Source organism: Malaya genurostris, chromosome 2, assembly GCF_030247185.1.
Source record: "Malaya genurostris strain Urasoe2022 chromosome 2, Malgen_1.1, whole genome shotgun sequence".
Lineage (NCBI taxonomy): Eukaryota > Metazoa > Arthropoda > Insecta > Diptera > Culicidae > Malaya > Malaya genurostris.
Genome location: NC_080571.1, coordinates 206,291,962 through 206,317,044, shown reverse-complemented (window position 1 = coordinate 206,317,044; position 25,083 = coordinate 206,291,962). Strand labels below are relative to the sequence as shown.

Genomic DNA, 25,083 nt, shown 5'->3' with positions numbered 1-25,083 from the left:
CTTTTCTCTATCGTTTACTATTATGACTTACCCACAGCAAAGACATCATGTTAACAAGATATCCAGCTCTCACATTTCCCGAACAAATCATTGGCAACATCCTTTTTTGCGAGCATGTCGCCCCCAGACGAGCCCGCATCGAATCTTATACATAGAAGTAGGGGAGAAAAATGTCAAATTCGTGCGCGCCAAAATAGCAGGGTTGCGCACCCATACAATTGACATGATATGTTGAATGTGATGCCGTGCGATGGCGTTGCTGAACTGAAAATTGACTTCGCTCCAAGCTGACAGGGTCTGCCCACAGTGAGTACCGATTGTGTCGGAATTCTTCTTCAAGGTGGTTTATTAGTCGTTATCACAGAAAAAAAAACACTAAAAGTAAACAAAGAGAAAATGTAATTTGCATTGGATATCTTTTCTAATATTTATTGGGACCTTTGTTTTCTTTATTTTATTTTTCATTCACAAATCTTGCTACCATCAATTGGCATATTGTCGCAAAACTGAAATGTAGAGGCGCTGCTTGTTTAGAGATGATACTTTCAGCAAGGGCTGTCAAATCGTTAGGAAAATTTTTAATGACTCCACCTTTTCAACGATTTCCTATAACGGGCAAATTCATTTGAATAATCATAGTAGAAGTTGAAGAAAAAGTTTTTACTCTGAGGTGGTAATATTGATCGTAATTCATTCTACAGTTTATTCAGAATGGAGCATTAAACTTGGTTTGATACCATTTTTCAAATGTCTGGAAATAACAAATAAAGTATCCAGAATAAATAGTACTCGATCGCTATACATTCTAGTATTCGAGAAATCAACCTTACACTGGTTTCTGTTTAAATAAATGCTGATCTGAAAAAACCTAACCTTTCCCAATTTCACACATTTCTGAAGATTTTCCAGGTTTGATCGTAGTTTACACTAAAAAAAGTAGTGGTAATCACTTTGAAATAGAGTTTTTTCTACTCCGTGTGTACTTTTATAGCTTATATCTATTTGTACTATTGAATAAACGATAAAAATGTTGCAAATCACTACTGCCGATATGAAAATTTTTGAAAGAATCCTCCTTTTCTTGGTTCCATTTTTCATTGGCAGGTGTCGCTACCGGTAAATCAGCTTTGCGACAATGTGCCAATTGGCACTCTAACGTAAAACAAATTCTACCTGACGTGCCCTCTAAATTTCATTCTTAGAACTTTTCTTAGGATGACGATTAAATTTTACATGGGCTCTCATGTGGAACTCATATAATTTTAATGATATTGTTGAATTTTAGGATCTGTTCCAAGAACTGTTCATTTGAAAATGTAGGAAAATTAATTTGCCTTTATTTCGTGTAATCATTTTTGATTTTATAAGATGATATATAGACCAATAACGAGATCCGGTATTTGTTTCGGTTCAGTTCAATAAACATTCTTTCAACATCCACTTTTAAAGAAATTGCAGGCGAGCTATGAAAAATAGAGTTTTAACTTTAATACCAGACGAAGGAGAACACTTTTCTCTATCATTTACTATTATGACTTACCTACACTGAGTACTGATGCTTTCGAGTTCTTCTTCAAATTAAATGTTGATAGGTGGCTTGTTGGCCGTTATCACAAAAAAAACTCTAAAAGTAAACAAAGAGAAAATGTCATTAGCATTGGAGATGTTTTCTAATCTTTATTGAGAGTTTTCTTTTCTTAATTTCATTTTTCATTTACAGATCTTGCTACCGGCAATTAAGATATGTGGAAATATTGCAGCTAACTTTCAGCATGCAACCCTAATACGCGTGCAATATACTCAGTAATTAGCAATTTTCTGGCACCGTGTGGCAGATTATTAAATAATTTTCTAGCTCCGTGTATATCTCAGGTATTCATCCTCACAACAGAGATGCCATTCATACAAATTTATAATTAACGAATTGATTTTTATATGCGCATACAAATTGATTACGGAACTGATATCAAAACGATTGTCTAAATTAATAACAGATTTATTTCTTTTGTGTAGACAACATTTTCAAACTTGGTCAGTATATGGAATTAATATTTAATTATATTGATTCAGATTGTTGAAAATAATTAGTTTGTATTGAATTTTGTCGTTGTATTTTATTGTAAGCGCTGCTGTGAGATATGCAGAATGAAAACTTATTGGAATTATCATTCTAAAACCATAATATGATGGAATAGAATAGCCATTCGCTCAACATAATGTAATTCCGAAAATTTCGTTTTGTAAATAACTGGCATCTCTGTTCCTGACAGCCGCAGCCAAATGTCATTCTAATATTGCCATCACTTTCTATCTTGCAATATTATTTATCTGGCAACCGCAAAGAGGAATAGAAGTTCGTTGAAACGAACACGAAACAAATTCCGATTCATAAATTTTTACTTCAACGTGGTTGTATGCGTGAAACTGCAGAAGAAACGGCCAAGTGCCGAGTTTCGTTCATGGTTGTTCGATCGCCAGCTCTCACTTTGAATGTAGTGTTCCTCGGTTGTGGTTGGTTTGCGTTGTAAATTATCGCGAGTGATTGATTCCCTTGCAGGGTGGATTATTTCTCGATGCGAAGCGTATCCGTCGACGGTCCTTGAGAAATATAATAAGCATTCGGTTCCGGTGCGAGCGTACCATCTTGAAGGACATTAGCCGGATGCAGTAAACAGCCGAGTGCCCGTAACCGATCAGTACAATAGCGAGAACCATGTAAGAATTGAAAACTTGGATTATTGTATCAAGCAAACACAGTCGATGTTGATTTTCTCTCCAAGGATTTCCGGACTATTTGTACATCAACAACATTTAAAGGAAATAATCGCAGAGTGCGAGATAGAATGGTGTAAATGATTCATTGTGTAGCAAAATTTCAAAAGCGAATTCAGTGGCCGCGTACACATTCGTAAAATGAAAATTACCTGAATCTGTGTTTATTTTTATGTTCGCTAAAATTTCCGTGAAAAAATGAAAATATTTCAGGTTTTCGTAAATTAGTTTTGAATGAAAAGAGTAATCGCAATCAACCAGTTAAAAAAAAAAAAATGTTATACATCTACTCACACAAGTGGGAATCTCGACCTGCATTGAAGAATATAGTGCCTGTGTGATGTGAAAGGAAGTTCAATCGCTGCGTGTGATTTACGAAGAAGAGAGAAAAACGACAAATGCATGCTGGATCTTGAAAGTTAGAGGAACGAATAATAAAGTGTAATAAATTGAATTATAAACTGTGCTAGTTTCGTTGTATCCGTCCGAGTGTTTTGTTCTAAGCCGCAATTTTTCACTCCATTCAAGTGTGTCCATTTGCGTAGTAGGTAGATACAAAAGTTTACTAGTGTGTGACGGACCGTTTCAAATTTGTCGCACAAAAGTAAAACGAACAGTAAAGCAGGGCGGCCAGAACGATGGAATGCGCTTCCCGAACAGCTGATCGAGCTCTTATGGATGGGTGGTGCGGGCGGAGCTTATGGACGATTTGTGGGCATTTGTAGTGGTTCCTAATTTCTGCAGGAAAATAACATAAAATAATGGAAAACTCAAACTATTTAATGAGACTGCATCAAATTTTTGTTAAAACAGTGATTTTACAATCGCTTAATCGTTAACACGTCACGCATGTTCTATTGCATTAAGATTTTTACAATTTAGTATCAAAATGTGCAAAGGACATAAAATACGATAGGCCCTAGCGAAGAAGAAGACTTTATTCGGGTTTTAAAGAATGAAATCAAGCATGTTCTGCATTCCGATCGAATGGAAAAAAATGCATTCTGTATTTCCATCGAGTGATGCCTTTTGTGTTCAACACTCGAGCTCGTATGAGATATAGAATAAAAAATTTCGCATTCGATCAGAAATTCGAAATCCGGGCGATTCGAAAATTTAAAAACTCTGAAAAACTAATATAATAAGCTTTGTTTTTCAGTGTAGAATATTTAGCTTTAATACGAACAACAATTTAATATAACTTTGGAGCACTTGGTATGAATAATAATCACAAGTTAAAAACCATAAATTCGATTCCAATTTACACCCACCCGTTTGCCTGACTGCACTGATGCACGTGTCGGCTGTTGGTTAACTTTTGGCCTCTCTGAACTCTAAGCCAAATAAAACAGATAGCCCTGTAAAACAATGAATCAAGTATTATTATGATCCATTATTTTCCATAACTACTTATTCATGAACGAAATGTACCCGTACTGAAAATAATCGACTCCGTTTACAAAGTTTGAGTTACAAATTTATCAAGGACCAGAATCCAAACTTTAAATGAAAGATTACAATTAGAGATTTTAGACTACTTCAAATGAATTTAACTGGTGTTACCGGAACTCGTTTCAATGTTTTGTATTGATACAAGGAAACACAGACGTGAATAGTTCGCGGAGTACTATTTCACGCGTGTATTCTTTTAGAAAAAACCCATTTCCATGCCTTTGTTAATTGAATCAATTGATGCAGATTACTTCGTTGCTTCCGGTCTCTTCCCGCGTCGGAACTGTCGGCAGGCATCCATTTAGGAATTAAGCGATAAAAGCTTGGAAACGTGAAGAATTACACATAGTGCACAGTGAACGGTAAATCATTTTCCGTCGGCAAAATCGATTGTGAAGTGAGGTGTTAAGTAGGGTGAAGATTGGTTTGATTACCGAGAAATTGATTTTTAGTGGATTACTGCGCGGAAAAGGCGCACAAACGGTAACAAAATTCACAAGTTACATAAATCATCAACGGCCATGGCGGTGGTCCGGAAGAAACAAGATGATAAAATCCTGAAAACGCTCCGGGAGCTAGTCGGAATCGGTGGCAACAAACAGTGCTTCGATTGTGGTCAAAAAGGTCCAACCTACATCAACATGACCATCGGCTCTTTCGTCTGCACGACCTGCTCTGGAATACTGTAAGTATTTCCTAGTTGATTATGAAAGTTTTCATTTAACTTTGTAAGATTTGCAACAATGTATACAGGGTCCGGCACTCGAAGTGTAACCAACTTCAGACCGCTCGCGCAGTTGACGCACGGGCATCAGCTCTCTAGAAATTTGCTAAATGACAGTTCGGAGTTGTATTGTTTACAAGCGCAAGAAAGCATTTTGCCAAAAGTGAACGCGAAAAAAAAATCTTGATTTGAGAGAAGGAGTTGCTTCGTTTGGCCGAAAGCGGTCAATTTCCGAACATTGTATTTTCTGACGAGAAAATTTTTCCAATTGAGCAATTCGTAAACTCTCAAAACGATAGGGTTTACTTGACCGACCGTTCATACGAGAATTTGAGTCATCGATTGGCCACCAGGAGGCAGCACCCGCAACAGATAGGGTAACAGAGGTATTTTGGCCCACTTTAGGATCGATTTTATTTTGGCCCACTTTGAATAAATATCCAACAAATGTTGCAATTTCTTTGAAAAACCCTTCCGCAATGGGTAATTTAATGTGATTAGCTTCAAATTAATACAACATCGGTTACTTAACATCGATGAAATCCGATAAAATTGATAGAGTTTGTTAGGTGGGCCAAAATATATGAAGTGGCCAAAATACCTCTGTTACCCTAATGGTTTGGGCCGCTGTAATCGCAGATGGGCGCTTTCCAATCGTTTTCATCGAGCCTGGCGTCAAGGTAAATGCGACATATTATCGGGAAAGTATTCTGGAGGTTGCTTTGAAGCCGTGGGCAGACAAACATTTCGGTGGCAGACCATGGACGTTTCAGCAGGACTCGGCACCGTCTCACAAAGCTCGAGTGAACCAAGAATGGCTGAAAAACAACGTTCCGAACTTCATCACGTCCACACAATGGCTCTTGAATTCACCAGATGCGAAGCCAATGGATTATTCTCTTTGGGCCATTTTGGAGAGCAAAGTCCGAACTAAAAGATACACCAGTCTCGAGGCGCTGAAAAAAGTTATTGTCCACGAGTGGGCCTAAATACCTGCAAGTCACATTCGGCAACTTGCGATTTGTTTTTTGACCGTCTCAAGGCCATAGTCAAGGCAAAAGGTGGTCATATCGAGCAAAAGTGAATTGATTCTGAATTTTGTATTATTTTTACACATTTTGTACTTTGAATTAAGTAAAAGTAATTTTCCAAACTGAATTTATGGCCTTTTTAATTGGTTACACTTCGAGTGCCGGACCCTGTAACTTGAACGTCATTACAGCCTTTGATTTAATTGAAAAGTTTTCATTATCATTAGTTTGTCTAGTTAAGCCTATGAAAATCAGAACATGTAGTAGACTTGATTCGTTGTTATCCAGAATACAACGAACCTTTCCTTGAATTACGGAGCCATTTACAATCTTAGGAAAACAGCCATTGATGGAAAACCCGAAAAAACTAATGTGTCTCTTTCGAATTCCAATTCAACGGTACTGGAGAGAAATACTGTTGCATATGTATGCCCACGATTTCAAATATGCCTTTAAAGGTGTAATTTACAATCTTAGAAAAATATTCTATTCAGTGCTGTTGAGTGAAAGAAATATCGGCTCCTTTGGTACATAATTGTAAAAACAGTGATGATATTTACACGGTGAAGTTTAAAATGACTCCAAATCCTAAAACTTCCTGAGAAGGTTTTTAAATATAGTTTGATTTTCTCAAATTCTTCTGCGAAATTTCCATTTCGTAAAAGAGTAAATCTATTTTTACGTAAGTTATTTTTGTACAGTCTTAACTATGAATTTTTTAGCAGGATCACGAGATCGCTGATATAGTCGTCGACAAACAGTCTTAAAATGAATGAGCAGTTGAAGATTATTGCCGATGATGGAGTCTGCATGAGTGATCATTCAATTGCATATGTGAGTTTTATCTGTTTGAACCAGATCAATTGCAGAGGGATTTCTCACAGAAGAGAAACAAGTTGGACTGTTTGGAGATAAACTGAAAAATATTCAGCAGAAAGTTTATTATGAGGTATGTTACCTTCCCGCTTATTTTGCCCACAATTCCTCTGACCATTTTCGTCTTTTACAACGAAAAATAGAAATCTTGTGATTTTTAGTAAAACGTCATTTTTATTTATTTTCTCACAAGCACATTTGAATGATAAATAAGCTGGAACAAAAACCATAATTGGTATCCAATTCAATTCCCGAACTTTCGAACCAAGTAATTTCTTCAAGTAGTTCACACTATATGTGCTTTGATTATTTGGTAAATCTTTCAGAACAACTTTGATAGGCCATAATCTTTCGGAACAACTTTGATAGGCCATAATTGATTTTTCGTCATAAAAAATATAAAGCTTCTCAGATAAATACTGAAGAAGGCGTTTGTGATCTTCGAATCCATCCACCAAAACTCGACATTATTCCCTTTCGTCCGACTTTCACTTACGGAAGGAACAAAAAAAATGTACGGAATACTTTGAAATCGAAGATCGTCACAGTTCTTCGAGGCATAGATGATTGTTGTTTTTACCAGTATCCATTTTTTGGAAGAATTTCGTATGTGTTAATAGAGGGCATTGATACTATGCCAGGGGAGTCATTTCGTAATTTTTTATTTTTAAAGTGCTGCTGTTCTGGGAGAACCCAAACATTTTTTAGTATGTAAATTAACTAGACTAAATTAGTCTTGGAATAGACTGCTAGTTTGAACAAATCTTGAGAATAAATTAAAAAAGACTGATTTAGTCATAGATTCGATAAAGACTAATTAGGTAGGAAAATAATTCTTTGGAATTGTTGTGTAATGATTTCTTACTCATATTGCTTATATTTTCATAAATATCACTAGAGGATTCGGTCAAAAAATTCACTGCAAACCTGAATACAGATTAGAAAGTTTATTTGGATATAAATTAACACAACCTTTTGAATTTATAAACAATTATGTCAAATTAAGAAGAATTTTCCGTTTTATGCAGCTTCGCTTCAAGTGACCGTTCAGAATTGTAAACACACTTCACTCTCTAGTTTCGGAACCGAAAGTCGAGTGCGAATAAGAATCAATAGCAATCTATTTCACTACAAGACCTTCTGCATATTCTTGAAAATTGGTTCAGTCATCTTTGAGAAAAATGAGTGAGTTCCGTTTTGAAGTTTTTGACCACTATGTCCGGTACTTTCGGAACCAGGAACTAGAAACCGATATAGCTGAAATTGATTCACAACTAACATAGCTCACAAGTTGAAACAGTACTGTTGCTCTAAATGACTTTCAATTTTGGAGTTACAGCGGATAAGTGTAGAAATTTTAGTTTAAAGAGTGTGTTTCTGTACAAGACGATGTAAAAACGAACGAAATCCTTCGAACTAGTCACACAATTCTTCTTTTGTGCAAGCATTGTAAGTTGATTAGAAAAATATTTCATTTCGAGAATATAAGCAATATGAGGAAGTCAATTTACAGAAATAAAACAGTTTTTTTTTCTACGGTATTGCTTTCAAGGGCCGAAGCAAAGACATGGTATTTGATTTCATCATAATTCGTTGATTGAAAGTCGAGTAATCCACAAAATATCAGGGGGACTCTCCTAATGACTAATAACCCTATTCAGGTTAATAGCAATAACGCTATTATGATGAATTTGATTTACTAACAGGAGCGCACGATTATGTATGTCTCGAACATTATCAGGTATTTGATTTTTGTCATTATTATCATTATAATAGTTATTAATCACAGCATGCATGTCGACTACTGGCTGAGAAAATTTCATACTCATCGCGAAGCATGAAAGCTGCCTTAAAAGAGACCTTCCTAGCAATCACAGGTAGCTAGAAAAATCTCCAGGAGCCATTTTCATCTAACTCCTATTGCTATATTTTTTGAATCGAAAAATAACCTCATTTTATAAGAGCAAATACTCACAGTCACTCAAATACTCAATCGTCACAGTAGTTACGAGGCATGAATTATTTACAACATGGATAAATCGAAGCAAGTACTTTTTTTTGGGAAAAGTCGCCAGGTGTCTGGTCCTGTCCAAAGTTCAAGAGATTTTGATACTGGCATGAGATGACTGGACGCAGTATCTTCGTTATCGCTTCGATTACCGATGTTGCACACTTCCAATGAAATCAACGTTGAAAAAAAACTTGATACGAAAAAATTGAATTATGTACTCGATTCCAATGTTTTGCTTTTGTCAGTGGGGTAGCCGATTTCGACTGATAACGAAGCAGATACGGCGGTGCTTATTATCTAACCTTCATCTCTCGGTGACTCATGGTATTATTGTCTAGCTTTAAATTCCTTAGATTATCTAAATTTAATCAGGAAAAAATGCAGAGATCATGGAATCAAACTTTCTCAAATTTCCATATGCCACTCTCCACCGGTTCAGGATGATGGTTGTATGGCGGTGTTTATTTTTGGTATTCTAGGACTGACATTTCTCGGCGTGTGTTTTAAGTTTTTCGTTTATGCTTCGGCTGTCCGAGTCGAGTCCGAGTGATGGCATCGAATGTGAAATTATATGCCTTGCCGTTTTTTTTTTCTCGAAGAAAAATGGGCAACGAAATAAGCGTCGAAAGTCGATTCCAAGCTTGCTTGGCAAACTTTATGAGTTTAGTTTGTTGTCGTTTCACATTTTCATTGTTTTGCTCTATTTTGAAATGCAGTTGCTATGTAACTGTTTTTTCGTAACGTATTTTTGCTCCTCGGAATTGGCTTGTTTTCGTCCATGTGCTTTTGGGTTAACGGATACATGAAGCAAAAAATTATGCCAACGATTTGATTTCCTACTATTGGAATTGGGAACTGCTTACAAACTATGCCGCACACTTTGCAAGTGATGTTGAAATTGTTGGTGACTCGTACTATGTAAACGAAGAAGCTAGAAGAATTAACAATGTATGGCAATGGATATCGATTAACACATTGCTACCAAATCAGATGGAGGAGCGATAGTTGCATAATTTATTACAATGTGCTTTATGTTTGAAAGTATAAGTAAGAAATGATTTTAAAATTGATATATGCAATGTAGACATTTCTTCAATAAATTTATGCTTCTACGGGAAAAGGAAAAATTCAACATTGGCCGGAGTAGATAACTTAGACGTGGCGATGCTTAAGCAAGTGACAATTATGCCGAAAGTCTCTTTGCCTTTACAAATTTACTATTCGACTGTTAAACGTAAGATTTTGGTGTCTTAATACCTGATTGCCGTTTTCATGAAAAAACAACCTATTACCCAAGTTTTTTGTCAATTGAACTGTAACTAAATGGTGACTGAGTTTAACAAATTTTGTATCTTGAGTTTACCTTTGTTTTCAGTACCATTTGAGGGCTTAATCGGACTCGATAACCAAAGAGCCATTTGCATCAGAGAATAATTTTAAAATTATAAAAAACCCTTCGTAATCCACCTAGTGGTGTGATAATGCCTTACTATTTCTTCAAAATAGTCTTATGAAAATATTTTATATATTTTATTAAATAATTTCTGACACAAATTTGGGCTCATTTTTTTTGAGATGTTTAAACTTTTGAGCACGCCGCTTTACGAAATTAGAGGTGATCCCAGAATATTGGCACCCCTATATGCATTAGAGCGGTAAAAAACGATGTGTTTTCTCGGTTACGTCACTTATACAATCATAGCTCGGGAACCAAAAGTCACAACCATTTGATTTTCGAACTTGATCAATGGCCCAATAGTAGATTTCTAACGGGCTTAAGCTTTTTAAAATCGATTCAGTCATGTCCGAGAAACGGGCGCGGTTAAAAAAACAACGCGTTTTGTCACTTATACCATCATCTCTCCCGAATCAGAAGTCGCAATCATTTAATCTTCGAACTTGATCAATGGCTCATTACTAGCTTTCAAACGAGCCTAAGCTTGTTGAAATCGGTTCAGTCATCTATGAGAAAATTACGCGGAAAACATTTTCCGATCTCGTCGAGCTGAGTCGATTGGTATATAGCGCTATGGGTATCCGAAGCTCTGTTAGATAGCCATTTTTTCCAGCAGTTCTAATACCTTTCTATAGAGAAAGGCAAAAATAGTAAAATTTTGTATTTGGCGCGTTGAAGAAACAGGCATTTTGTATTTGGTGCGTTGAAGAAACTGTGGTTTTGAGAATATTAGCAAACCGGAGCCCGCCTATGAACCGGTGACTACAAAATTTATTGAAAATGTTTTATGTAACTCGCACGGGTTGTTCAGTAAAGTCGTTTGGAAAAGTTTTACTATTAGGCTATTTTACTCCACCACGTGACCAAAAAATATGATATACTACTGCGGGCAAAAAAGTAGTAAGACTTTTGAATTATATTCGTCGATATATTTTTTTTTTAGATTGGTATGACTGTCAGTGACATCTGTGCCAAGTGTAACGTCAAAATATTCACCAATGTTCAGTATACGTCTGTCTTTCTGAAGTATTAAAAGTGCAATCGGCAATTTTTACAATGAGTGAAATTATTCGACAAAAAAGTTCCATTAAATTTTGTGAGCGGAAGCAAGTTTCTGATACCGAAACTTTCAGAGAAGTTGCAAAAGGCCTTCGGTGATAATTATATGTCGCGAGAAAGTGTTTTTGAGTGGTACAAGTTTTTCAAAGAGGGTCGAGAACGCCTTGTCGACGAACCACGTCCAGGACGAAAGTTTTCTTTGATTATCGAGGTGTGGTGTACTCCGAACTCCTTCCGACCGGTCAAACTATGGAAAACTATTTGAGTGTTATGCGTCAGCAATATTGTTCCGCAACCACCATATTCACCTGATTCTCAGTATATATTTTTTAGAGTGCCCAATCTATTCCCTACAACTTCTTCCTGAACGCCATTTTTGTACAATTAACGGTTTCCGAGTTACAACGATTTGAAAAAGGCAATTTTTGTGAAATGCAAAAATACAAACGCCCTTTTTGAAAATCAGTCGTGAGTCGGATTGACCTCTCCATCGGTTCAAAACTTATGGTTTGCCATACTGAAGCCATGTGCCAAGTTTCATCCAAATCGGAGAAGGTCGATTCTGATTTTGTCACTTTTTCGTCTACTCATTTCTGGAATTGCTCATAAGTTTCGATAGGTGGCTGTACCGGCTGAGGCTGGTCAAAATACATAGATGATAATGCCTTTGAAGTGAATGTGTACAGTGTTGTTCTTGTTTTCGTATTATTCATGCTCGAAAATGTCTATTTATGTGCCCAATTCTCGCCATTTGCGGGAAGTTTTACTTTTCTGTTACAATTCGAAAAAAAATGCAGCTGAAGCGCATCGAATGCTCTCAGAAACTTTCGGTGATGCTGCTCTGAGTAAAAGAACGTGTCGGGAGTGGTTTCAACGTTTTAAAAATAGTGATTTCGATGTCGAAGACAATCATGGTGATGGAAGAGAAAAAACCTTCAAAGATGAACAACTAGAAGCATTGCTGGATGAAGATTCGTGCCAAACCCAAGAAGAGATTGGCGAATCGTTGGGAGTGAGTCAGCAAGCCATTTCAAAACGTCTCAAGGCCCTGGGTATGATTCAGAAAGAAGGAAACTGGGTACCGTGCGAGTTGAAACCGAGGGACATCGAGCGCCGCCTATTTGTATGTGAGCAACTGCTTCAAAGACAAAATCGTTAGGGGTTTTTACATCGAATCGTAACCGGTGGTTCGATACGATAATCCTAAACGCAGAAAATCATGGGGAAAGCCCGGGCATGCTGCTTCGTCTAAGGCAAAACCGAATATTCACGGCGCTAAGGTGTTGATTTGTATTTTGGTGGGATCAGTTCGGTGTGATTTACTACGAGCTCTTAAAACCGGGTGAAACACAGGAGATCGCTACCGAACGCAACTGATGCGCCTTAGTCGCGCGCTGAAAAAAAAGCGGCCACAGTATCAAGAGCGACATGGCAAAGTCATCCTCCAACACGACAATGCTCTGCCTCACGTCGCAAAAGTGGTCAAAAAGTACCTGGAAACACTGAAATGGGAAGTCTTGCCTCACCCGCCGTATTCCTCAGATGTCGCCCCTTCTGACTTCCACCTATTCCGTTCGATGGCACACGGCCTGGCAGATCAACATTTTCAATCCTTCGAAGAGTTGGAAAAATGGATTGCTTCATGGATAGCGTCAAAAGAGGACTCCTTTTTTCGAGCCGGAATCCGAAAATTACCGGAAAGATGGGAGAAAGTTGTCGCTAGCGACGGACAATACTTTGAATAATACATCTGTAAGCACTTTTTCGCAATGAAGCCTTTAACTTTGGAAAAAAACGGCGGAAGCAAAGTTGTACACCTGATAATTTTATGGGAAATATTTTTCCCTATGATTCTTAGAAATAAATAAAAGAATATTATTATATCGTAATTTAATTAATTGCTTTAATTATCAGAACAGTAAAATAAATAGTTGGTTATGGCATTCTACGAAACGATTTCATGTACTTGTGGACGTTGCACATAACACATTTATTATGTGTTACATTTTCTATACGTCATTTTGCACAAACGTTTTTAGTGCAATAAAGATTGATAGTTTTTTTTTCAGAAACACGCGACAAGCGTTGGAAATAAGTTTTCTTTAACATTCAGTAAAAAAACATCGATTGAATAGTAATTAAAGAATCTATAACCATTTTTATAGAAGGGAAAAATATTTCCCTTGAGCGTTAAGTGTTTCGAGGATTGGAAAAAACGTTGGCTGAGGTGCATAAAAACCGGGGGCTATTACTTCGATGGGGACGAAATAGATTTGGAAGAATAAGTAAAGAATTTCGAAATTATGAACATAGTTTTACTATGTTTGCCCACAATAGTGAAAGACAGAAAAATTCACATCTTCAAAGTTTTTTATTCATAAGAAATTACTGATTTTCACGAGAGATAAGACACCTCTTCTGCTTTATAATTCGGTTGCGTAAAAGACCATGAGAGGGGTCGTACTTTGTTTGCCATAGAGTTGAATTTGGCACCTTTTTAAAATTCTTTCATAGCACACTTTATGACGTTATCGTCCCCGGGTTAAGCAATTTTCATTTGTATTTGCGAGGCATAATACTGGAAAAATTCAATTTCTATCTGGCTGCATTATGAGAAGTGGCTGTTTTATCCCATACTTTTCATTCTGCTAGAAGTCGCGTAATTTCGAAGAAAGACGAATATTGAAGAACCAATTACAGGTTTGTATTTTTCACGATTTTTTTCTGCATAAAAACACTTATCTGACTTCACCACGATTGATTTGCACAGTTTTACACAACCGTGAAACTCAAAAATTTTCGCTCAAGCTTAGCTCAAAATGTTCATGACGTTTTGAAAAAGGTTACCAATTTACGTTACCATACAGTTGTTATTGCAATTTGTTCAAATGTGAGATCGTAGAAGCTCTCCGGGCAATGAAGCCAGGAAAGTATCCCCCATATTTCCTGGGGAAAATACGGGAACACTTGCGAACTTTATCTGAACGGTCTTATTCAATATCGTTAGTCTGGGTCCCTTCACATTGTTCCATTCCGGGAAATGAAAAGGCAGACTCATTGGCTAAAGTGGGCGCATTAGAAGGTGATATTTATGAAAGACCAATCTGCTTCAATGAATTTTTCAGTATTTCTCGTCGAAGAGCACTTGAAAGTTGGCAAACTTCATGGAGTAATGACGAACTGGGACGATGGCTACATTCCATTATCCCTAGAGTATCGACGAAACCTTGGTTCAGGAGGATGAACGTGAGTCGCGATTTCATTCGTGTTATGTCTCGGCTCATGTCTAATCACTACACATTCAACGCACATCTTCGGCGTATTGGGGTCATGGAGAGCGGTCTCTGCACCTGTGGCAACGGTTATCAGGACATCGAGCATGTCGTATGGCCATGTGTGGGGTATTGTGACGCCAGGTCTGTTTTAAAGGACTCCCTCAGGGCCCGAGGTAGACCACCTGATGTTCCGGTTCGAGATGTGTTGGCGAGTCGGGATATATCATATATGTTACTCATATATAAATTCCTTAAACACATTAATATACAAGTGTAATCTGCGTTAGTTACCCCTGTTCCTCGACTGATGCGAAGAAGAAACTTCACCCATAGGTTCGACACTAACATCCGCCCGAATCTCCCCATCCCTCGTCTGTCCACCATCTTCATTGGAACTAACAAGATCTTTCTGCTGTCACTAAATTTTCTGCTTCCCCCTCCCACGTTTTTTCACCATCTCGATGTCAACTAATTAGATCTTTGTCGTTCTTAGTCATTTTGTTCCCATATCCCCTTTTTACTCTGTTCTCCGTAATATTTACTTCTCTGTATATTTTTTTTTTTCATTTTCCTCCGTAACATCATCATCATTGCCCACGGACGGCCGCTGTAGTCTATGAGATGAATATGGGCCACCCGCCTGGTATTCGTAGCCTGGGGGTGTCCCCCGCGAACCCACACGGACAGAAAAAAAGCGGCTAATACCAAGATACTTACCAACGTGTTACATTCAGTACGCCGGCCGGTGCCGATTGCCAGCTGAAGGCGGGATCTGCCAAAGTCATTACATTATCTTAATATACTATCCTAGTTTTAAGTTATTTGTTAATTAAAATTAGAAAAAGCCCTTGGCATCTTAGAGCTTAAGCAGTGTGCCTTAATAAATTATATGATTGAAAAAAAAAAAAAATGTGAGATCGAAATGACTTTTTTACCCTCTTTTTTTACTTTTTAAGTATTTTCAACTCTACCGCATTATTCGATTTATTGTGCATAAGGTGCTAATTTAACAAACTATATTGTTCTGCGACAAATCAACCAAAAAACCCCATTTTTTTTTCTTTTAATATGTAATATATTTTTAGGCACACTGTTTAAGCTCTAAGATGCCAAGGGTATTTTCTAATCACGACTAACTTAAAACTAGAATAGTATAATTAGACTACGTCATTTCGGATTCCCGAAAATCCAGCTGGCGATCGGCAGTGGTCGATGAATTGAATATTGCATGAGTCTTCCAGATGGCGTTGGTAAATATTTATGCTGGCCGCATCCTTCGGTCCGTGTGGGTCCGCGGGAAACACCCCCAGGCTACGAAGGCCCGCATGCTGGTTTTCGACTGGAGCGGTCTTCCGTGGGCGGTGATGGTGATGTTACGGAAGAGAATGAAAGAAAAATAAATATTATGGGAAACGGGGTAAAAAGGGGGTGTGGGAACAAAATGTCTGAAAACGACAGAGATCTAATTAGTTGCCATCGAGATGGTGAAGAGCCGGGGGAAGGGGGATCGGAAAAGTTAGTGACAAGAAAAAAGATCTTGTTAGTTCCAATGAAGATGGTGGACAGGAACGGAAAAAAACCCTGTTGAGAGTATCTTATCGAAGTAGTTTTTAGAAATCTTGTTTTGCAATTGGGCATACTATTGATTTGGAATTGATAAACCAGTAATGGAATAGTGTGTTTTTGGTGAAAAGTTTTTTTTTACAAATAAATCTAGGTTTCAGAGAGCGTACCTCCGATTGATCGAAAGGGATGAAAATCAATTTATACTTCTTTCAATGTTGAAAAGTTAACTAATCAGATCATTCCATTTAGGATGCAGCAACAGGGCCGAAACCGGTTGCATTTAATTTGATGCTTAGTCATGCTGGATCGAGATCGCGGATTAGATTTGACTAGAGGCGCTTGAAATAAATGATTCGTCGTTATGTGCTTTCTAGCTATCCGCCTTATGACTAACATTAATAATCAAATTCAACGGACTTGATGTGATTGAAATGAATCTCTTGCTGACACATTCGTTCTGAACTGGTTGACCTAGTTAAAAAGGTGGCTCTCAATTATCAGAAATAAGTGAAAATCGCCAAGATCCGTAATTTTTCTCGGTACTTACGTATTAACGCCACCGCATCGAAGTCAAGGAATCTACAAGGCTTAAAATTACCGAAGCGACGTTTACTGAGTCAGCCGCCACTCGTCGTCGGCAGCTGCGACCTTTTGCAAGCAAAGTTGTAACCCTCCCGTTTGCCTGGTCTATTCGAAACTAGGAGCTTACACCCCTTATTAAGTGTGCAAAAGCTGCGCAAAGCCGCCGAGGTGACACAGCCGCGGTCAACTAAAGATAAGTTGGAAGCGACAGCCTCTAGCATATGTGCAGTAGTTCAGCTGGAACCGATTCACCTCGTTTCGGCTCTCAGTCCAATGTATGTTTTCATTATCGTTGCAAAGGTACCAGTCACAATATCAATATCGTCTCCGAATTTCGGAAGATAAAGCGAGTCAGTTTATTCGAATAATCGTTCTCGTGCCATATCTGCAATAGTTGATCTCGTTCGATGGTGTTGTATGCTGCTTTGAAATCAATAAATAAGTGATGGATCATCCATCCATCTGGATCATCATCCAGCAACAATGATGGATCATCCATCTCGCTATGGGCAGCCGTCGTTGCCCCTCTCTAGCGGCTCTTCCGCTCATCGGGTTTCGTTTCGTGTTGGCAGTGTACGTTGAGGATGTTGTAGTTGGAGAATCGGCCTTTAATCTTCAATACACATATCCTACCTCTTATTGGTTCTCATCCGATCACGCGCTGGCACATTTTGCCTAGCACTATGAAGCCAGTTTTTAATACGCAGTGCTACGACATCGAATTAGCGAGTTTGCAACTCATCGCGATGCATTCGATCGCTTTCTGGGAAGCTAAGAGATTCGCAGTTCAATGTACCGAGCTTCCAATCGTGCTCCTTTATTTCTCGCCTAGGTCGTTGCCGATTACTTAGAGTCGTAACGAATGTTTCCGGGCGGTTTGTTAGGAAGGAGGCTTATCGCGGAGATTTTTTGTTGTTTTGTGGTCACCCAACATAACTGACTTTTGCGACAGAAATTTAATTCTACGAACGAAAGCATTTTCTCATTCTTGCTCAATCGTACCCCAGCGTCCTGTTACTACCACCGGGGGTCGGTTCTCGTCTCTTGAGCTCAAACAGGAATTGAGTCAGTTTTTAATAGCATCGACTAGAGTAAAAGCGTGATCCGGAAAAAGCGCTCTGCCTCGATTGAAACAAATTGTAGACGATTCCCTTCCTATCCAGTATTTATCAATGGCTTTTAAGTTGAGCTGCATCATATGGCCTTGAATCTTGAATCTAATCCGACTGGTACAAGAAGAAGAGGAGCGCAGCGAGCATGCTGGATCGATCAAGTGTAGGGTGATCTCAGAAGCATCCGTGCCTTAAATGGCTGGCGACGAGCAGCCATGGACCGAGTTATGTGGAGACGTATGCTTGATACAGCAGAGGACACCCCAGGCCTATAGCTGTTAGGTAAAGCACGGTAAGGTGCATCATATGGCCGAGCGTTGTCGTGATGAAAATTTATGAATTCTTGTTCTAACATGTCTTACGTACCTGTTTGAAGTCTACTGGTGCTACCTCATTGGTTTATAATGGGAAAATGTTCTTGATTAGAAGGAAATCTTGCATGAGTAGGACGTGATTGAATGTCGTGTAGCGAAGAACGGTAATGTTTGGTTTTATAATTTTCGCAAAAAATCTTTTACATAACAAGAAAAGTGATTCATGTTTTGTTAGAGGGGGTACGAATTACATAGCACAGTGATGCTTATTAGTTTTCGATATATCACCTTCTGACATAGGTGAAAAATTAAGGAATTAATTAGCAACACTCGTCAACGATGCTATGATTCAGTTTTTGAAATTTCAATATCACATTTTATGAAACTTTTTTCAACTGTTTAACACAACAAGCACCTGCTTCCCTCAACAACAATAAAAGATGTCAATCGCGCAGGAAATCTCCGCATTGCAGACGTGCATCTTGCCTAGATTTTGTATCAACATACTGCAGTGCAGAATCGGTAGTTTCATTGTTTCCCAACAGTGCTATGCATACCAATCATTTAGGTATTCGTAACTGTCGCCCGTCCGTCGTCACGCATAAAACATGGCAGACTTTTATGGATTTTCTCTGTATACCGCTACGTTTGGTATCATCACAAAGGAATCGCTGAATGTGCATAGAAATAAAATTAACCGACCATCCCTCTTCCATAACAAGACGGAAACGTATAAATATCGCTATTCGACGTTCCGGGACTTTGATTTGGTACCTGCTTAAATATGTAGTTGACGATATTGATTTTCAATGACAATGATATATTCTCAATTTTCCGTGTCCTTAGATTTCCGTTTGAACAGAAGCATGTCTCTGCTCACGTTTTTGTTTTGCTCTCGCTAGCAAATTTATCAACCCAGTTCAGGAAGCTTACATTGGCTGGTGGAAATCAAAGCCCGGGAAAGTTTTTGCTGTGGTCATATTAGTTACCGGCGCAGAGACCTCGACCGGTAACATGATGTACGGTGGCAAGTGTCTACTCTATCAACGGAGAGTATTGCCGCGCTGACTTGTTTAATGACTTTCACGAACGGGTGTCGATGGCTCAGCACCGGCTGAGCCCCTTCCGAAGGATGCAGTTATGTGCACCCGTTTCTTGAATACGTACTTAAAAAGTAGGTATGAAAGGTGTCTCAAGTGGAATGTCAGTCAACCATTCATAGCTTCCAGGAAATACCTATTTTTGCAATTGACTTTTGAAGCCTCTAAAACTGAATGTCCATCAGAGGTGTGTATTTCCCGTTGCTTTGTGCTTTTAGTCTAGAAGATAACTCATTAGCTTTTAATCCTAAAAACTGATCATGTAGTAAGATTTTTACCTATGGCGAATAGTATGGAATGACCCGATTAAACGATTGATCTTCCTATTGATATAATTGATAAGTCTCGCAAAGTAATGAATGATGTTTTGTTTGACATTGGAGAAAGTATTTACGACTAAGTAGGTCAATCCTTTAGCGGTTTGGTCTCACTCCATTATTCCAATCAAAATTTCCGGTGGCCTTTGTTGTGTTGAAATGCTTCCTCACTTGACACCTTCTCGATATAAATATGCGATGTGATGATTGTATCTTCAATGAAGGTGAACATTATGTAAATTATGGATTACCGCTGGAACGATGATTGAAATTGTCTCACACCTTCATAAGCGCAGTTTAAACTTTCACTGGTGTTCCAAATGCTACCATCAGTACTTGGATTTGATCTGGGACCATGTCCTTGTTTTCAATGTAGTGAAATACCCAAAGGGAATCGGAAAATTTCGTAAATTATAATTAGTTTCGAAACAAACTAGACTGCTGTTTGTACGCATTACTGGTCCGAGTATAAACGTATTGTCTGTGTGCATTACCGGGACATCAAAAAGTTCCAGAGCAATACGCTTGACAAATACGAAAAATGTGCGGCACAATTTCGTTAGAACTATGTAAAACAAAACCCGAATCAGTTATTCAGTGTTAGGAACATTGTATATATTTTAAATACAATTATTAGTGGAAAAACAGGAAAACGGCTGTCTCAGTCTTATAATACAAACGAACTGTCCGACGTTTCGGCCTTTGGTGTAGTCTTTTTAAAAAAAAAACTGGAAAATTGTTTTTGTGTTACATTGACAAAAATATAAAGCGTTGAACAAATGACACAATGTAAAAACTTACTAAAGTCTATCGTTTGTAGTCAAAATGTCGATGTCTGACGCTACGTTGCCTGGTCAATTTTAGGACATGCTTCAAGATACTACGAAAACAAATGGTCATTTACATAAATTCTGAATCAAAATTATTTAAAACAACTCTTACTATTGACTGCATAGCAAATGTTTTTTTACGTCCAGTGTCATAACTACTTAATTTATCGACTGAAGCTTTGATCATGATGATCAAAAACAATGAGCTTATCAACGTAATTAAATAACGTTATCGTTGAAAAGCTCAGCGAAGTGCTGTGTAGAGTAAAGTAGTATTGGTTTTCATCGGAGAGTTGATGATTATATTAGATTAATATAAAGTTGGTATTCGCATTACTGTGTTAGTATTTCACGAAATCTATAAAGGTAAAGTTCAGGGATATCTCGAAACTCGATTGCTTTATTACTATAGATTTCATACTCTCAAGAGCAAAGTGTGGTGTTTTAACGAACTATAATGTCACTAAGGCGAAAAGTTTTTCTACTTACTTTCCCAATAAATCTAAATGCATTTTCTGTAGTCGTTCCGGTAGAAAGAGTATTGGTGTTTAATGAAACCATTCGAAGTCCTAATGTGATTTTTACTAATACTACAGAAATCCAATACAAATAGCAGCTTTTAATATATTTCTGAGAAACGATTTTACCTTAAACTTATCTACATAGTTTTCCCACAGCCACTGTAAATATCGAAGTATACCTGAGCGGTTGAGTGCAAGAATTAGATAAATGCTACATACTTTGGAAAACTCGTTTAGCTAGTATATTTTTATACAAAAACCAAATCCAAACATCAAATGCAAACATCTGATTTGGATGTGTAATCCAGATCTTGTGTTATCTGTGATATAGTCTCAAAAGTGTATACCATCGCTATCGAAAATCTCACAATTGATCAAAGACAACAACGTATCGCTGGTTCACAAGAGTGTCGGGTTATGTTTAAACGTAATAAATCGGAATTTTTGCGACGATATGTTACAATGGATGAACCATGGATCCATGATTACACACCTGAGTACAATTGACAGTCAGTCGAATGAACTGGTGATAGCTGACCAAAGCGTCCGAAGGTTCAAACTTCAGCAGGCAAGTTTATGAAATCTGATCATTGATTGTCTTGATAGGGAAAAACGGTCAATAGTGAATATTGAACAGTATTATTGAATCGGCTGGGTAGATGAAATGGAGATGAAACGGGTTGGAATGAAGAAAAAAAAGCTTTTTCATCAGAATAATCTACCGTGTTACAAATCAATCGTATGTTCAAGCCCCGACCTGGAAGGATTCATAGTGTCAGTAGGATCGTAGCACTAGCCATGCAATGGTTCTGTACACTCTGAATCGGCTGCGAAGTCTGTTGAAACAGAAGGTCAAATTCCACTACAGGAATGTAATACCAAGGCTTTGGCTTACAAATCAATCGTTTCAGTTTTTCTTGGTATTTTTTTATTTCATTTCGGTATACCACCTTACCAGGGATGCGCTAATTAGTCTCAAGATTGGGATCTCATCTTTTTTATAGCTGATGGGACACCGAGTTTCCTTCTCAGTCGTCCACTCTGCGTCAGATGCTGTTTTGAGTCACAGACAGACGCTCGTTTTTCAAGTCAATTACGTTACGATTATAAAATTCCATAAATTGAATTTCGAATTGCTACCAAATTCACCATATTCGCCTGAATTAGCCCCAATCGACTTTTTTTCTCTTCTCATATTTAAAAAAGTAACTTGTTAAAAAGAGATTTGTATCAAATGATAAGGTCATCGCTGAGACTGAATCGATTTTTGTGGCTAAAGAGCAATTGGGGTATAAAAGTGATGTAGAAATGTTGAAACAATTGAATTGCTCTTCGAAGGAAAAATGAATAAAATCTAAATTTGCCATAAATTGTTGTGTTCTTTGTCAGACCGGGATATTTTTGACCTACATAGCGAATTTGTCTACAATTACGATCTATAAAACATTATTTTCTCCGAACGATCTGTAAAATTTATACACTTTACAATCATCTGTCAACAAACTACTGGAACGAGAATACGCGGCAACTTCATTCCGAATTGATTCCCGTAAATTAAAAAAAAATCGTAAACTCTTATATGGTAATCATATTTTTATAAAATACTCTTTTCTTATTATTTCAACGTGGTTCTATTTCCAGCACTCCAATAGAAGGGCAAGTTATTAAAACATTCTCTGGAATCGAAACGCTGACAACGATCGCAGAAAATATATAAGTCGTAGCTATATTTTTAACTATCAATAAACGATAAAACACAAACAATAAATTTGGGCATCATCACTATTTTTTACCTGGAGCTTTTAGTGGAATGTATTCAACAGTTTCACTTTTTCTGTACCATTTAATTCCACTATTTCACTGTCACGTTATTACACTTTCACAAAGTCACTCTACTTTAATGAAGCATAACAAACGTTACAATACAGATACGCGTATTTCGGAATGTTACTTACATCCTTCTTCAGTGTATCGGTTTTATAAGTTATAAAACCGATACACTGAAGAAGGATGTAAGTAACATTCCGAAATACGCGTATCTGTATTGTAACGTTTGTTATGCTTCATTAAAGTAGAGTGACTTTGTGAAAGTGTAATAACGTGACAGTGAAATAGTGGAATTAAATGGTACAGAAAAAGTGAAACTGTTGGGCATCATGTTAGAACCATCTTCCAGCTCTTATAAATAAATTAATTTTACTCTCGAAAATGAGTTAATTTATTTTTAATTTTTTTATTATTTATTTTGAAATTTGACAAAAAAGGAATAATATTTTACAGCTTACTACTAAATAAATTATAAAATTTATTTATTTATAAATTTTACGGAATATCGGTACTGAAAGCTGAACAAGTCAGTATAATAGATTGATGTTCAATGCGACTCTATCGAACATTCAGCTCATTTTACTAAGGCTTCAGTTGTTTGAAAGTCAGTAAAAATTTTACTGACATTCGTAGAAAATAGTTGGTGTGTACGTGTTCAAAAATTTAGACTTATTCGACTGCTATTCAATTTCATTCGAGTCCGAATAACGGTTCTAAAGTTACTGTTTGATAACAGGGATTGGACATAAAAAGTATATTTATGTTATGACACATGGGCCATCTGTTGTTGTAACAATGCCATAGTGTTTGATTTAAGACGAATATACAATAATAATTTAATTAGTCCTACCTCAACATTACCTTGCTGATTTCATGAGCTAAACGAAAACAATTGCGATATTACTGGAGAGCAGAATTAATCACGAAACATGAAGTGTTTCCATGAGTATTTTCATAATATGGGAATATTAAACCATAATAAAAACACCACCTACTACATAATACACCATACTTCGTCAGAAGTAAGTGTGCGAACTATTGTTTAAATTTTTGCTACTATCACTCAATAAGTCGTGTAACTTACTAAGAAAAACATTTTCTTTTTGCCGAAAAACGTTTCTATTCACCAATGTAATCTGCTTCAAGAGCAATACAATCTTTTCATCGCTTCTATAACTTCCCGATGCCGTGCTTGTAGATGAATTTGACATTTACTTCAAAATAAGTTACCCTTTCTTCTCAATATTGGCTGCCCGTTGCTTTTCCATTTCCTAGTCCGCGTCCCGCTGGGGCCAGATCTGAACTATACGGTGGATGAGCAAGCAATTCGAAATGTAATTCAAATTCCATTTAACCATCGTTGCCATCGACTGGTGAATCGGTGCATTGTCTTGGAGAAAATTCAACATTAGAGATCATTTTCCCTTGATGATTTAACAACGTTACTTAGTATTCATTATTGATTGTTTTTTTTTCTTTTTAAAAATAGTTGATGAAGATCATACCTTGTGCATTCTCAAATCTTGAAGCCTTACCAGCTGACTGTTGTATTTTTGGACTCTTCGGACGATGTTTGATTCCGGAGTGAAGTGATGGATCCACATTTCATCCATTGTCACATATCTTATTAATAAATTTATTACTTGTAAATTGGGTCAAACACTGCTTTGAATCATTAAAACTTTATTGTTTTTGATCGACTGTGAGTGAACGCGGCCCTCTGTTAAAAAAAAGCTTTCTCGTGATCAAATGTTCATGCATTAATTCCAAATAAAATCATAGACGCCATACGAATCTTACAATAAAAGCGTCATATGTGTGTCAGTAACACGACCTATTGAGTGATGTGTTCAAAAAAATCTGCAAAACATCCTCGTAACCGACAGACAGACTTTCATGCTACCATGATTTATTTGTCATACTTTGACATAATCTATGCGTAACGTTTCCTGTATTAGCAAGTGCAATTTAAGTTATATTTCTGTAATCGAGGAGCAATTTATTCAAATTTAAACGCGTTTGGTTAAGTCTCATTTCAATCATTATATTCTCTTTAAAACATTTTAATGGCTTCAAACGCTGATATATCAATCAAGCTGATGAACAATTGTTTATGATTCATTTGGTAGTTGTATGCATAGACTAATTTGAAATATTTTTCTTCCATTTATGGCTAGGAGAGGGAAAATAATTCTTAGTATTACAGATAAATTTGAAACATTCATGATTTATTTTATACAGTAACTAGAATAATGTTC

General features: G+C 37.2%; 1 protein-coding gene across 6 annotated transcripts in view; it reads left to right on the top strand.

Moving 5' to 3' along the window:
• Positions 1-2,469: 2,469 nt before the first annotated feature.
• Positions 2,470-25,083, top strand: part of LOC131427229 (arf-GAP domain and FG repeat-containing protein 1) — a 184,356-nt gene continuing 161,742 nt past the window's right edge. For 2 of the 6 annotated variants that reach the window (XM_058590230.1, XM_058590224.1), the window contains exons 1-2: positions 2,471-2,715; positions 4,471-4,909. In XM_058590230.1, the coding sequence (XP_058446213.1) occupies positions 4,746-4,909 (164 nt within the window). In that variant the 5' untranslated portion in view covers positions 2,471-2,715; positions 4,471-4,745. The other 4 variants (XM_058590229.1, XM_058590228.1, XM_058590227.1 and 1 more) reach the window with 4 other exon arrangements.